Raw genomic sequence first — 14,878 nt, 5'->3', positions numbered from 1 at the left:
TTGTGTGTTCTGTTTTTCAGGGAATGTCATGATCTGTGTTTTGATTATCTTTTGGTTTTCATTCATTCATCTTGGAAAAGATCATTTTTGTTTCGTTCAAATTTGAATTAGAATAGGAAAAAATATTCAAAAACCCACACCTCCTATCACATAATATAAACCCATACGAAAACACATCCCCTCAACCTTAAACAGAGACGTCACTTGTCTCCGTGATGGCGAGCCTGTCCTAATTCTCACCCTTTTCACAGTACGCTATTTATATATATATATATACATATATACAATACATTAGTATTTTTTGGTACTACTGGAATTTGTTTTGCACATTTTGGTCATTTTCAAACAAACAATCTCTCCTTGAAACAAATCTACTTGTATAAATGAACACACCTTAGTATTTGTAACCATGTCCTGGGCAGCCAAAGTCTACAGACTCCATGAAAGTAAGGCAGTAGTAGCTATTACTGGCTTGATTTGAGACCCATGGTGGCTCCATAAAATGACCAGCTGTGCCTAGAGGGCCTTTAATTGGGTTTCCATTGTGTGCTGACAGAGTCAATGGAGCATCGATTTGATTTTCCCTTCAGATGCTGCTGCTGTTGTTGCTGAGGCCAAATGCTAGATGTCACACCAGGATCATTGGGTTATACAACCAATGGTTGTCTCCTCTTAAGCTCCGCCCAGTGGCTAAGCAGCAAAGGCGGGAAAATCTGTTACGTTCATGCTACACCTAAACCAGGGGTGAAAAACAAAACCAAAAAAAAAAACAAAGAAAGTGGGGATATTTTGTTTTCCAAAATTAGCCAGTTTGCTTAGTGAACATTAAGTTACAATACTCTAAATCAGGCATCACCATCACCATCCCGCGGGATGGTTCGGACCGGACCCATGACCAATCTATGATGATTTTTTTTCAGGGCGCATTCGCAAACGTTGGCGCTGCAATTGTAGTTAATACGGAAAAGGCGTCACTGATTTGAGCCAATTAAATCTTTTGTTTACGATCCACTGCCAATTGCGCAGCAGACCGGAAGAGAGTGCTGCTGACAGTTTGCCATGCTAAAAAAGTTAGCGAGGTCGATGCGTGTTGGTTTAAATGGACGGAGAAATTTAGTTTCGTTCTGGCTGCAGCCGATTCAAAACCAGTGTGCATCATATGCTCCGAAACCGTCGCAACATTTCGAAGCGCCACTTTGAGAAAAGGCAAAAGATTTTAACTCAATGCTTGGCACTTGATATATATAGGAGATATTTTACTATTTTTTCCGGAAGTGGCACCCTTAAGTTCCTGGAGCCACATTTTCTTGAATGTGAAATAAACGCCTTATATTTGTTTGACTGGAAAAGGTGTTTAATGGGAACATTGCTAAATATTTCGTATATAAGTGCGCTCTGTTGAAAATGACAAAATATTGAAACTATATAAAAATGTGAACATAGGCGAGACATTACGGGAAGTCGGACTTTGGTTCGGACCTTTTAATTGGAAGAAATTTTCATCGTGGACCTCTGTGACTTTCAATTGAATACCTCTGCTCTAAATCATGGATGACAACCGGGCAGATATGGCAAATTCAGGTCTATAAATAAATAATAACCTATCAGGTTTATATTGCGCTTTCCTGGGCAATCAAAGAAACTTTGCATTGGATGCATTATTCACTCCCACAATCGCGCTCTATTGGTGGCAAATTACGTATTTAGCCACAACTGAGTATGAGCATGGCTGCCAGTCTGTGCCAATGGCGCCTCGGACCACCATCAGACATTTTACCCGTATTTAGAAAAAGCAAATTATCTTGTTTCATCATGTCCACCATGACAGGCACCGTCGTCCTTACAGCGAAAGCTCTGTTCAGCCGTCTCAATAATGGAGGCACGAAACATGGTCCACACAGACTCAATGTCCTCTGCCTCCCCCAGGATGTGGGCAAAGTTCTGCCACATTCAGTCTCGAAAAATATTTCTACCGGATGAATTCATTTTTAGTTGGCACGGTATTTGTATATGAAGTAGTACTCTAATTCATTCTCTTGATAATTCTGAAATGAATATTGCTGAAACTTGGCATCTTTTAGCCTTCACGATTGCATCAATCTCAGGTGTTGAATGCTGAGCAATCGTCAGTCAATTTCAGACGGTTATTTTGTTGTCATCAGTGTGACCTCCATTGTACAATATTAGCAAAACAGCAACAGTCAGTTTAATTGAAAAATTGCATTTCATTGTGTTCTATCCTCACGGGCCAGTTGGGACCCTGTGATTGGCAGGTTGTGGCCCGAGTGCTTTACGTTTGACACTTCTTCATTCCAACACAAGTATAACACAACATAAAAATAGTCTGTGGGGAGCAATAGTAAGCCAAAACTCACATGTAACACGAACATAAAGACAATACGGCAATGTTCCCGTTGACACTCACTAGGCCACGACACGACACTACACAACAGCTGTTGTTGGGATTTGGCTTGTCCCAATGAACAGTATCAAATCAGTTGTGTTTTTATACAATACAGTTCGCTTTTTTTAACCTTTGTAATGTTTTATGAGGGCGCTGAAATAGAATTCTACAAAAGGGAATATTGTTTTGATATGCAAGTACATTAAATTGTGAGTTTGGTCATGAAACAAATTAAACTCTTAAATCTATATACCATTATAACGGGGTCGTTCTGTGGGGAGTTTGCATGCTATTTCTGTTTCTCTCTATGATCCTCCCAGCTTGCTTGCTTGCTTACTCTAACCATCCCAAAATGTCTCAGGATTAGTCCATCTCCTTAACTTTAGGCACCAGAGAAATTGAAATGGATTGATGGTATTAGCACAGACACAAAGAATTTTTTTTTTTTAAGTTTCAGCATTCGTGTCAGTTTTCAACTTCTGGAGTTCCTCCTCTAATATGTTGATATGTTGCAGTAGGTCCTGCCTCTCCTGCTCCATTCTGAGCTTTGTCTGCTCCTCCACTTCGAGGACCTTTCTTTCATACCAACGTTCCAACTGAATGGACACCGTCTCAAAGAATTGGTGCGTCACCTGTTGGGCACATAATAGGACAATCGGAAGTTAGCATCAGGTTCTGGTATGTTACCTCATTTTCTAGCAACCGGAAAGTGTTTAGAAATATACAGCCATTTTTCATTTTGGAATAAATATTTCAAAACAGATATATGTGAAAAAATAAATCAGTTATAGTAATAATTATAATAGTATTAACTCATTCACTGCCAGCACAGGTAAAATGAAAGTACGTCTATATCCGTCAATGGTAGCGAATGAGTTAATTAATAATAGTGATGGTGACGATGATAATTTAATCATTGCTGATTTGTCATTGTCATTTTCGAGGAAAAAGTTCTTTGGCAATTACAAAAACTGAAATAATACAGAAAGAACTATCGAAATATTGATGTTAATTTGTAAGACATGATTTATGTTTTTTTTTTTTCTACTAAGCCATTTGCAGCACAATAGCTTCACATCACTTACCTCCATCGCATGCAGATGATTTCTTTCTTGAATTAATGTGGGCTCTGACTTCGGGTCAACAAAGAACTCCAGTGTTCTGGTGCGGTCTGCTTGTATCTGCGTACACTTGCAGTCACTTCTGAATTCTCCAATGCATCTATCCGTTCCCTGCCGATGAATGCTGAAGGGGCCCTGGACACTTAGGCCGGGCTGCCTACTGCTGCTTGAGAAGCTCCGACCACACTCGGGTACTCCTGGAGTCTGGCAGCAGAGATCATTCGAATCCACAAGGAATCCAAAAGCATGCTGGTTATGTTTGGAGCAGATGGCCGTATGCTCATTGTCATCTAATGGGAGAATGGGGAATTACAAGGAAGGATTTTTATTTATTTAATTTATTTATTTTTACTTTATTCAAAAAGAAAGGAAAATTATGTTGACTGTGTTCTGTTTAAATCGGGAATGTTGCACTTCCCATCCAGCCAGATAATAACAAAAAAGAAAAAAAAGGAGAATAACTAACTTACCCCTACTTACCAGGTGTCCAATTTGCCTTTAATTCAAAGTATTTCCCACTCCCAATCAGCTTCTGCTTTTCTCCTCCCAGACTCTGGATAGATTTGGCTGGACATATGTTGACGTAAGTGGCCAGTGATGTGCTGCTATCTGCAGATACTACAGAGAGCAAGGGAGTGGATTCTAGTCCAGTGTCTGACTCCTCCGCAGAGGATGAGGGCAGCAATTTATAGTGCTGGGATTCAACTGAAATCGGAATTTGGGCCATACACCACTTCTTTAAATCACAATTCATTGCTTTCTGTTGACAGAAGGAAAATGTTTTTTTTTTCATTACGAACAAAGGCATATAACTGAATTATAGTACGTAAATGTAATTGTCATTCGTCCTCAAGTTGTATTTATTTATCTTAACTTAGAAAGCATTTAGCATCAATAAATGCAAGATGTTTAATTTGTACACTGCAGCAGAAAATACTCTCTTCAGTGCACTGACAATCAAATGTGCTTCTTTTTCGGATGAATGCATGGTCAGTGGGGATGGCTATAAAATGCTAATACACATGATCACAAACACTTTAGAGTTTGTGCGTGCGTGTGTGACTACTTTAACAATACTTAATATACTATTTGTTGTACGTTACTGTGTACCTGAGCAATCAGGGCTTCCTCTTTGCCTTGTGCAATCACCTGCTCAATCCTGCGCATCATGTTGCTCCTCTCTGATGCTGCCCTTTCCTGATTCAGCATATCCAACACTTTCATCTAGAACCAAACCATAAAAATGTTTTGGGCCATTTCATATGAATCACATGCTTCTTTATAAAATAGGATTCACATGAAACGACTTAGATGGGTTGAGACACCCATTTTCGCCATGATCCACAATGCCGCAATAATGGCTGTCATGGTTCTGTTTGTTTTTGTTTTCTGTCTCAGCTGGAGTGGAGGGCATTCCCTCCAGCAGCGCACCTGTCCCCCATCTCATCAGCGCACTACTTAAGGACGGCTCTCAACATGGCCATAATGGTCTTGTTCACAACTCTGTCTCCCAAGACCTGGATTTGTCTAGACGCTCTCATTTTGTTCCGTATTCTCATGCCACATTATTCCTTTTTTCATTTTCATCTCACCGAATCTGTGCCACTTTGCAAAATGTTTGCACACCCCTGGTACAAAGCATACCACGATATTGCCGTGCTTTTACTGGTGCGATGGCGGTGCGTGGTTAGAGACATGACAAAGGATCTTTCGCGTACTTAACTCGCCTCCAGTGACAAAGTTACAGTCACAGCTGTTTTTCGGGTGATACAATGTGCTGTTTTTGGTCTTATGCTTTTGGTTGGTGAGTCAGCGAGTTGCCTCATCATACCGGGAAAAGTATTGTAAGTGCTGTGGAACAGTTGAATAAGTAAGATCTGACAATAGGAAAAGCTGGACACTGACTTCCCGTTGCCACGCACATTTCTGCCACATCTGACCGAGTAATTGCCCGTATTGCTCACAGCTGATCATCATTATCAACCTGAAAGCCCCTGAGGGAGTGAGGGGGTATCTAGGAGGGTGGGGCATATAAGGTGGCGGTTAGAGGGAGAGTGGAGGGCTGACGTCGATGGTTTGCTAAAAAAAAATAAAAAGTAACACAATAAAAAGGCAAAGCACTATCCTAAAAATAAAAAGGTAGAACAAAACATCCAAATTGAATGGTAAAACACCGATTTATGAACAGAACGCAAGTATTTGCTATTTGTATTTATTAATGAGTAAAAGCAGACCTGGTGTTTGCTCTTGCGGTCCATCTTGCGCAGCCTGCTGTCAACCTGTTCGTGCATGTTCAGTATGTGCAGTCGCAGCTCCTCTTGTGTGCCCTTCAGTTTCTCTTCGAGCTTTTTAATCTTGGGCCTGCAATGGCAACCGTTTGCTGGTGCCTGGAGAGAATAACTCGTAGTTATCGCCCCAAATTGTAAATTAAGCTGTGATGTTTTCCTTATTCACCACATCTTACGAGACTGGTTTAATATTCGATTGTTTTACATTGATACTGATTGATGTACCAAGCACTGCACATTTGTCTTTTTTTGTTGTTGTTGTGTTTATAACATCTGTCAATTACCTACCGTAAAAAAGAGAAAAGAAAGCTAACCTGTCGAATGTTTCCATCTGTGTCACGGTACAAAGTATAAAGCTGGAAACTATTTCCATGGTGAGTCCATAAATTGTCTCTAGTGATTGGATCCTTTTTTAACCGGAAATCCTGAAAAAAAACAAAATATAATGTATTAAAACAAACTAAAATGTCCAAACTAAGCACCTTTTATTTACAATTTCCCCTAATATGTTGAAAGCACATTCAAGCAAAATCAATCGCTGTAAATTGTGTATTGCTGACAAATGAAACATTGCCTTACAATATTCTGGTTAAAAAATCCCTTTTTTATTTTATTTTTCTACCAAATATTGGTTTCTATTCATCATGAATCATATCAAGACATTTGAGATGTCTCTATTCTTCAAAATTTTCATGAACAGTTTAAGGGAGGCCCTTGTTTTGTGACCAGAACCAAGTCCTGACTTCAACCCAATTATAGAGAGAACTTTGGGATGAACTAGACCAGGCATCACCAAATGGCGGACCGCGGTCCGGATCCGTACCGTGCGATGGTTCGGACCCATGACCGCTCTACGATGAATTCTTTTCAGGGCGCATTCGCAAACGTTGGCGCTGCAATTCTAGTTAATACGGAAAAGGCGTCACTGATTTGAGCCAATCAAATCTTTTGTTTACGATCCACTGCCAATTGCGCAGCAGACCGGAAGAGAGTGCTTCTGACAGTATGCCTTGCTAAAAAGTTAGCGGGGTCGATGCGTCTTGTTTTCAATGAATGGACGGAGAAATTTAGTTTTGTTCTCGCTGCAGCCGATTCAAAACCAGTGTGCATCATATGCTCAGAAACTGTCGCAACATTGCGAAGCGCCACTACGAAACAAAGCACCGCCCTTTTGTGCACAGTTATCCGCTGAAGTTTGAGATGAGCGCAGGCAAAAACATCGAACTTCGAGTGCAGTACAACAGATTTTTACATTTTCGTTTACATCCCAGCGGCATTCAAACGAATATTCAGTAAAAGTATCATGGATTTTGGGGAAACATAAAAAAAAAAAGTTGTGAAGGAGTGCTTAAATGCGGTTGCACAAACATTATTTAAAGGAAAACACAAAGCCCAGATGTGTGAAATAATCAACCAAATTCCAATGGCCCTGACTCCGTTCCAACCCAGATTTAAGTCACTGGCTGGGCAGTCACAAACTCATTTTTCTCATTAAGAGAAGTTAAAAAAATATTCAAAAGAAAAAGTGTTGTCAAAGCTCATTTTGAATTCGTTTTTCATGAGGACAGCCATTTTTATTGATTGTGTACTGAACATGTTGACCTGGTTTACTCGGATAATTAGGCTTTCCGTTTTTTTAGGCTGATAACTCTTTGATTTGAGAAAAAAAAGGTAAAAGATGTTAACTCAATGCTTAGCACGTGATATATTTCTGCAGGAGATATTTGACTGTTTTTTTTTCTGAAAGTGGCAAACTTAAGTTCCTGGAGACACATTTTCATGAATGTGAAATACACGCCTTATATTTGTTTGACTGGCAAAGGTGTTTAATGTGAACATTGCTAAATATTTAGTATATAACTGCGCTCTGTTGAAAATGACTAAATATTGAAACTTAAAATGTAAACATAGGCTAGACATTAAGGGAAGTTGGACTTTGGTTTGGACCTTTTAATTGGAAAAAAATTTAGTCGTGGACCTCTGTGACTTTTAATTGAATACCTCTGAACTAGATGCTATTGATGCATATCCCAGCTCTCTTTGGGCAGTACCCTGACCTGGTTGCCAGCCACCATGTAAAAATCATTTTCGATTTTTTTTTGGGGGGTGGGAGTGGGGCAGTTGTTTGGGTGGTCTCAAATGATTTAGTGCCATTTAAAAAATTCCCTAATTGTACATATGTACATGTAACAGTTTCAAATATAAGGACAAAAGATTTTAAAAATCGGTGAGTGTCAAAAGTGTCAAATGTACTTACGTGGTCTTTGCCTCTTTTGCTTGTGTGGGTTCTAATATGCCTGCTGATGGGAGCGGGTGTCAAGTGGTTTTGCAGAGGCTCGTCCTGATCTATCTTGTTTTCCTCGCTCTCTGTTGGTTCACTAGTGTGTGTTTCCCCCACCAATGACACGTTTTCTTGCTAGAAAAATAGAATGAATATCCTATCATCAATATTTTAAATTCGACACATTTGTGTTTTATATCATAATCACTCCTCAACAGTTTTCTTTCTACATTTCATGTTGCTTTTTTGGGACTAGGCTGGGTCCTGTGCTGAGCTATCATTTGTTCCATTTTCTTTACAGTTCTTCCATGTACAAATCGATGCCGGTAAGGCCAAAATGAGCCAGTCTTATGGCATAATGTTTGATCTTGAACTTCAGTGTTTAATTTCTGCTTATAAGTCGCCTTTTTGAGTGATTAAATTGGAGCTATTTAAACTGCTACAAGAACAAGAGTTGAGGATTATGTATTGAAAATACCAACCTGCTGATCCTTGGCCAGCATAAGTACAACATGCCTGTGGTTATTTTTTTTGGCTATGTCCAATGCCATTTGACCTGCCTAGAGTGAATGGAATAGAAAAGCCTTAAAACACATTTTGTACATTTGGCAAATAATAATGGGTGTGGAGGTGTGTGTACGTGCATGCATGCGCATGAGCATGTATTTGTACATTTGAATACACACATTCATTTTAGGACACAATGTACTTTGTAAATCGAGTACTGTATTTTGTCTTTGTAAGTGTATATCATAAGATGTATGAAATGTATTGCAGCAGTCATCGTGTAGCAGTGTTTCACTTTCCTTAAACGAGGCACAAATCTCGAAATGGCTTGAGTGACATGTTGCTACATGCATTAAAATGTTTTTAAATATAAACTACGGATGCACTTCACATTGTTCCTGATTTTTCCATCTGCGCCAGAATCCAATAATATTTGAACTGTTCTCTTATGGCTCAAAGCAGCTGCCAGGTGGAGAGCTGTGTCCCCTTTCTACAGTAAAAAACAGAACAGACACACACACACACACACACTGTAGTTAGTGCATATTTGCAATTGTTGCATTATTCTTTATATATCGTTCATATTGTTTTAAAGTGTATAGTATGTGTATATAAGAGTAAGCCAATAAGATATCCGTATGGAGTGTGGCCATGATTTGAATTTGAACAAATCCGGATCCTCATTTAGTGGCAATTTCCTAGGGGCAATTTAGTGTGTCCAATCAACCTGCTATGTGTGTTTTTGGAATGTGGGAGGAAACCAGAGTACCCGGAGCAAACCCACGCAGGCATGGGGAGAACATGCAAACTCCCCACAGGAAGGCCGGAGCCGGTATATTATGATCATAATTATTATTATTATTAATAGTAGTATTCTAAAAATCCTATGTGCTACAGATAAAAACCCTGTAGATTTGAAATTAGCGACTTACCTGCATATCAAAATAAAACATTTGGTAAAAATGTGTTTCTTGTTTCTTTTCACAAGAGTATAGGTTACATTTTTCTTTCTTTTTGAAAAACTCATGTACATGTCTAAGCATTTTCCCCCGACTGATGGGCTGTCCTAATCAGGTGTATTTTATGGAAAACAAAGCAGAAACGCTTGGCAACCTAGTTCAAACTAGCAGTTATTGCGACAGAGAGTTGTGGAGAGGGTGAAATATTTCTTCTTCCTTTTACCCATCTCTCAAGGCTGCCATTTTAGGCATTGGTAATGACCGTCATGGCTTGCCTTTTTTTTCTGGATTTGGCCAAGCAAGCTGAGTTTGTACTCACTATGATGTCTTTGTCAGTCGACAGTGGCAGTAGAACGCAAAATGAGATTTTTCTACTTAATTAATATTGAGGGCGGCGTGTTTAGGTAGTAGAGTGGACATTTCCCGCCCCAGGGTGTGGGAGTTCAATTCCTGGCAATTGTGACCATGTGTAAGTCCCCTTGTACTAGATGCTGAATCCCCCAGGTGCCCCTGATGCTGCATCATCAGTCGGTGAATGAGGAAACAGTGTTGAGCGCTTTGAGTACCAAAGGTAGAAAAGCATTTCACAAGTGACCGCCCGTGTACAATTCCTTTTGAGAACATTGTAAAGAAAAGTGAGACTTGACTTCCCCTTTAAGGTTATGGAGACATTAGGACAGAATCCCAAACTCACGTTGTTCTTTGTGTTTGGTGTGGCTCCTCCAACAAGCAGAAGGCGAGCAGTCTGAACGTGATCATTCTGGCTGGCCAGATGAAGTGCTGTGTTCCCGGCCTGCATTAACACAATAAGGCAGTAGGATTTGGTTTATTGCACCAAAATCACCAACCCTCTTTTCCTTGGGTCCTAAGTACAATCAAGGGCACCAGGACAGTGTCCAACAACCAGACGGGCACCTCTCGTTGACTTTTATATTAATCACCAGCAGAACTCCAATCTGTGACTCCGCAGTTCTAAAGCACAAGACTTTAGAGATTGTTTTCTCATCACATCTAATAGATTTTATTTTTCCAGAGGGATGTTCCGAATTGCAAAAAAAAAATTCAAATAAGTGACTTTCTCCCCATATTCATAGGTTAATCGCTACATAGCATGATGCCAAAACACTTTAAAATAATTTCAAACACTTTTTAATTACTTACTCCTAAAATCATTGGCTCCCTGATTATTTATATTCAGAACACTTAACAATTACTGACCTACGCTTGCCTCTCTCCAAGTGTCCTTTGTCAACTGGACCTGATGTTCATTTTCTGCTTGGACAGGCTCCTCTTGTCAATTTGGCTTCTCCAGCAAACGTGATTTTTTTCTGAACATCGCACGTTGTGCATTTCAGTTAAGTGCTTCATGGCTGATCCATGTTAGTTTAAGTGAAGACTCAAGTCAAGACTCGTCTGCTCATTCATGTGAGTGTAAACTTTTGTTTGTCTTTATTGCCTGTGTCATGACTGGAAACAGCTGGAATACGGCCCAGTGCCCCCGTAACTCTGAACACAATAAGTGGAAGGAAACGGACGGAAGTAATAATTTGTTACAGCAATAAATAAATAAACAAACACTGAAATAAATGTATTTGTACAACTATTATGTATCACCACGTATACCTTGTTCTTGATTTGTACATCAGCTCCAGCCTTGACCAGCAGTTTCACGCACAGAAGGAAACCATGCCACGACACCTCATGCAGAGCAGTGTTGCCATCCTTAAATACATGCACAAAATGATTGAGTTGGACATAAAGTATGCGCAGACTTCTGACCGTAAATGTTTCTTGTTGTGGAAAAGTCCAAAACTCACTCTGTTCTGGAGGTCCAGTGCACAGCCACCTTGAATGAGAGCCGAGATGGCATCACTATTTCCTGAGACGGCAGCTCGATGCAATGCTGTCTTGTGGCCTGGCAACTGTCAAAATATTGGAGAGTTAATACATTTTTTGCCTCGACATCATTCATTGCGCGCACCTTTCAATACACAGAATTGTTTATCATGCACAATAAGGATAAATGTATTGAGATTTGCTTTCTAGCCTTGGGAAAAAAGAAAGAGCAAAACAAATCTGACATTCAATCGTTGACCCTGCCACTCCAGTTTCGTTTGCCAGGAGGATATCATTTCAAAACTCATAGCAGGGTTGACTCCGTGCAATGCGTCGTCTTGAAACCTGACTTGAAAACCTCTCTGACATTGTTTGCATCCAAAAAAGATCTTAACATGCTCACATTTGCATAAAACCCAAGAAAACAAAGACCAACATGATTATCATGCATTATACCGTTTACTGATGTTTAAATATATGACATATTAGTAGACAACACTCAGAAGACAAAACTGTGACTTCATCTATATCTTCTTTTTAGAATATCGTAACAAGAGTTTTTTGTATTTAGACAACAAAAGCAGTTTGTCAAACCAGATATAAGTCAATGTTACATTTTATTCAAAATGGTCTTACCCTCGTCTCCATATGCTGCAGTCTTCTTCACGCTGTTGAAAAAATGAGCATCCCAAAATATAAGCCCCGGAACTTTTCCAAGAGCGACTGGCTGTGCACTGCTAGAGGTTAACACTGTTGCGCCAACATCTGAACGGCTGCTCCATCTGTGAAAGTGTACTGAAAGGATACCAGCTGGTGAAATGTATTGCAGCTTAGGGCGAGAGAGAGAGAGAGAGAAAGCGTGTTTGGGACATTGCATGTCCATCTCCCCATACTTAATCCATGCTTGGATACTGTCATGTTAAAACCTGTCCTCATCTTCACTTCAGCTGCGCTGACAAATGACAACAAAAGCATGTCATCTGATCCATTGCTCATCCTCACCACGCACACTCGCATGCTTGCGCACACTTCTCACACGTGCACACGCGTTATTAACGCAGAATGCCTTTGATGATTCTTTCTCAAAAGCTTTTTATCCCTTAGGATTATGATCAGAGATGGCCAATGGGAATCTTGGACTCCATCTGCTTTTTCCACTAACTGGTAACTAAAAATCAGGGTGATGCAAGCTCAGACTGATCTTGCTTGACCCAAGAGAAAATGGTTTCGTTTTTTTTTTTTTTTTTTTAAATGAAGGAGTGCAGAAATTGTAATCAACTGTGGTTTTACGATGTTCCCCGTGGATGAGCATACTGTATCCATTAATGATGCGGTCCTGCATCTTTCCATTTTCTATACTGCTTATCCTCACTTGGGTCATGGGTGAACTGGAGACACAAAATGAGAGGAAGATACATACACACACGCACACACACACACCATTATACAAAGTGAGTTACCCAGAGTGAGAGCCGGATATACACACAAAGTTACAAGGAAAGTAAAAATTCATCCTAATTAGAGCCATTGTGGCTTTTACTCTGGTGTTTTGGAGCAAATTTTCTGACATTAGCCTTTCTGCATGCACAGACATTTTTTGCGCCTTTTTTTTTTTCATGAAAAAGAAGTAAATAGTAAGGACAGAACGGTGTCCTGGTCACGGATAGCGAACGCGGGACGAAATGGCAAAATAGTGACGATCGAAGGAGATCACGTTTAACAAAATGAGAGGGAGATTCATGACCTGTGAACTTTGGCTCCTAAGGCTCAATTTAATTTACTTAGGCTTAAACTTATTTCAATTGTTGAGAATGTTAAATGTTTAATTTAAATTTTCAAGGCCAATTCATCTGTATTTGGAATCGGATGGAGAACCAGAATCAATAAACGTGAAGAGAAAATTTGGAAAGGCACCAGCTGTCCGTTCTTACGGGACGGAGATGAGACTGCCAATTATGGCATTAACTGCTACGCCAACTGTACACATTTCTCATGTTTAATTCCACTTATTTGTCAATGCAATGCCAGAATCCAGCAAGTGTCCCTCAGAAGCGAGCAGTGGTATGTCATTACCTATTAAAACAGTCCAGACAGAATTTAGCATCTAAGCTTTAATTTAAAAGCATTTTTTCCTGTGTCAGTACATTCAAGCACTGTTGTGACAAGTTACTTTGAATTACAAACTTTGTTACGGTTATTAGTCACTTATTTCAAAAGTATCTCAGGTACATTGTTCACAATTTTCAAAGTAACTAGTTACACAAGAAAGTAACTTGACTGGATGGCCAAGCTGGCTGCCGGCAATTTGGCTTTTTTACATATATTATACAAGCACGATCATCTTTCTGGTGACCTGAACCTAGTGCAGTAGTGTATGTGGAAATAAATTAAATATTTCGGTTTCCAACCCTCTACAAATGAAAACACATTAATTTGGGGTTGATGTGGCAACAAAACAACTTTAAAATTTGATTATTGTACCCAGTATCACAAACATAGATTGGTTGAAGTAAAAACAACAGTAAATCCGCGGAGTAGAAATTTAATGTGATGAATTTAGAATCCACGCAAGTCAACAAACTTTCAGTATTGCTTTTTGTCCACTAGAGGGAACCAATTGCGTAGATAGACAATCTACCAAGTCCCCTCCTTGTTTATTTGTGTGCAGAGATCAGTGACTCGCTTCACTTGAAGGTAAACTCAACTTTCTCCTCTCCCGAAAAACTCTGTTGTGAAATTTTACGATTGTTTAGAGGGCCAATCCATTATTTTAATCAGAACTGACACGAGTGGCAGGTGCAACTGACCGACCCCAAAATAAGATGATTGAATTCACTATTAGTCACTGAGAAGTGTTTTAGTTTCATGTTTTTTTTTGGTGTGTCTTGTCATGATCATTGTCTCCACTTGTGTTCGTCTTAAGCCCTTAACCAATCAGGTCCTTTCCAGCACTTTGCGTCTTATCCAGGTGCTCTTCGTTGTCTCGTTATTTGTTGGCATTTGGTTCCGTTTACATTCAGTTCTTGTCGGCGCATTGTCCTTGTTAGATGTTCCTGTCAGTGTCCACGGCAGTTGTCATCCTGCCTAACAAAGCGGTTTTTCCATATAGTGTAGAAAAAAAATAATTGTTGTATGTTTCTTTATATGTGGATGGAGGAAGTGTCTACAGTTTTTCCAAGAAATCCAAGGTGCAGTTAGTGGAAGTAAGGCTCACACAACGGAGAATCAATTATTGCAACAATTATTTGATGCTTTTTTTTTTTAATGAAAAACAAATCTTCTCAAAATAAAATATTTTACTGCAATATAATTGGATATGGAGTTTTGTAAAATGCATTCAAGAGTAGAAGTGGAACAAGTTTTCATAATAATGATTAATAATAAGAATTTAATATGATATCAATATCGTAATGTTTAGTAATATTAATGAATTAATTTTTGGGGGTTTGTTTTTCCTGACACAGCTATAAATCACAATGCAT

The 14,878-nt window shown here is 39.4% G+C and overlaps 1 protein-coding gene across 3 annotated transcripts; it reads right to left on the bottom strand.

Annotated features, from left to right (window-relative positions):
* Positions 1-20: 20 nt before the first annotated feature.
* Positions 21-12,176, bottom strand: ankrd6a (ankyrin repeat domain 6a). 3 transcript variants are annotated; one of them, XM_088304651.1, is made up of 13 exons: positions 12,033-12,176; positions 11,378-11,482; positions 11,184-11,282; positions 10,255-10,353; positions 8,993-9,091; positions 8,577-8,654; positions 8,071-8,229; positions 6,128-6,238; positions 5,760-5,912; positions 4,636-4,749; positions 4,006-4,285; positions 3,490-3,815; positions 21-3,036 (listed from the first exon to the last, which is right to left on the bottom strand). In XM_088304651.1, exons 1-13 carry the CDS (start codon positions 12,042-12,044, stop codon positions 2,851-2,853), a joined length of 1,821 nt encoding a protein of 606 aa, XP_088160777.1. In that variant the 5' UTR covers positions 12,045-12,176; the 3' UTR covers positions 21-2,850. The 3 variants fall into 3 exon arrangements, with proteins under 3 accessions (XP_088160777.1, XP_088160786.1, XP_088160796.1); XM_088304660.1 differs by having other exon boundaries at positions 4,675-4,749; XM_088304670.1 differs by lacking the exon at positions 21-3,036 and having other exon boundaries at positions 3,533-3,729.
* Positions 12,177-14,878: the final 2,702 nt, after the last annotated feature.

This window comes from Idiotropiscis lumnitzeri, chromosome 1 (genome assembly GCF_059441095.1).
Source record: "Idiotropiscis lumnitzeri isolate Australia: NSW breed Sydney's pygmy pipehorse chromosome 1, RoL_Ilum_1.0, whole genome shotgun sequence".
Classification (NCBI taxonomy): domain Eukaryota; kingdom Metazoa; phylum Chordata; class Actinopteri; order Syngnathiformes; family Syngnathidae; genus Idiotropiscis; species Idiotropiscis lumnitzeri.
The sequence above is the reverse complement of the archived record's forward strand: the minus strand, read 5'-3'. Positions and strand labels throughout refer to the sequence as shown.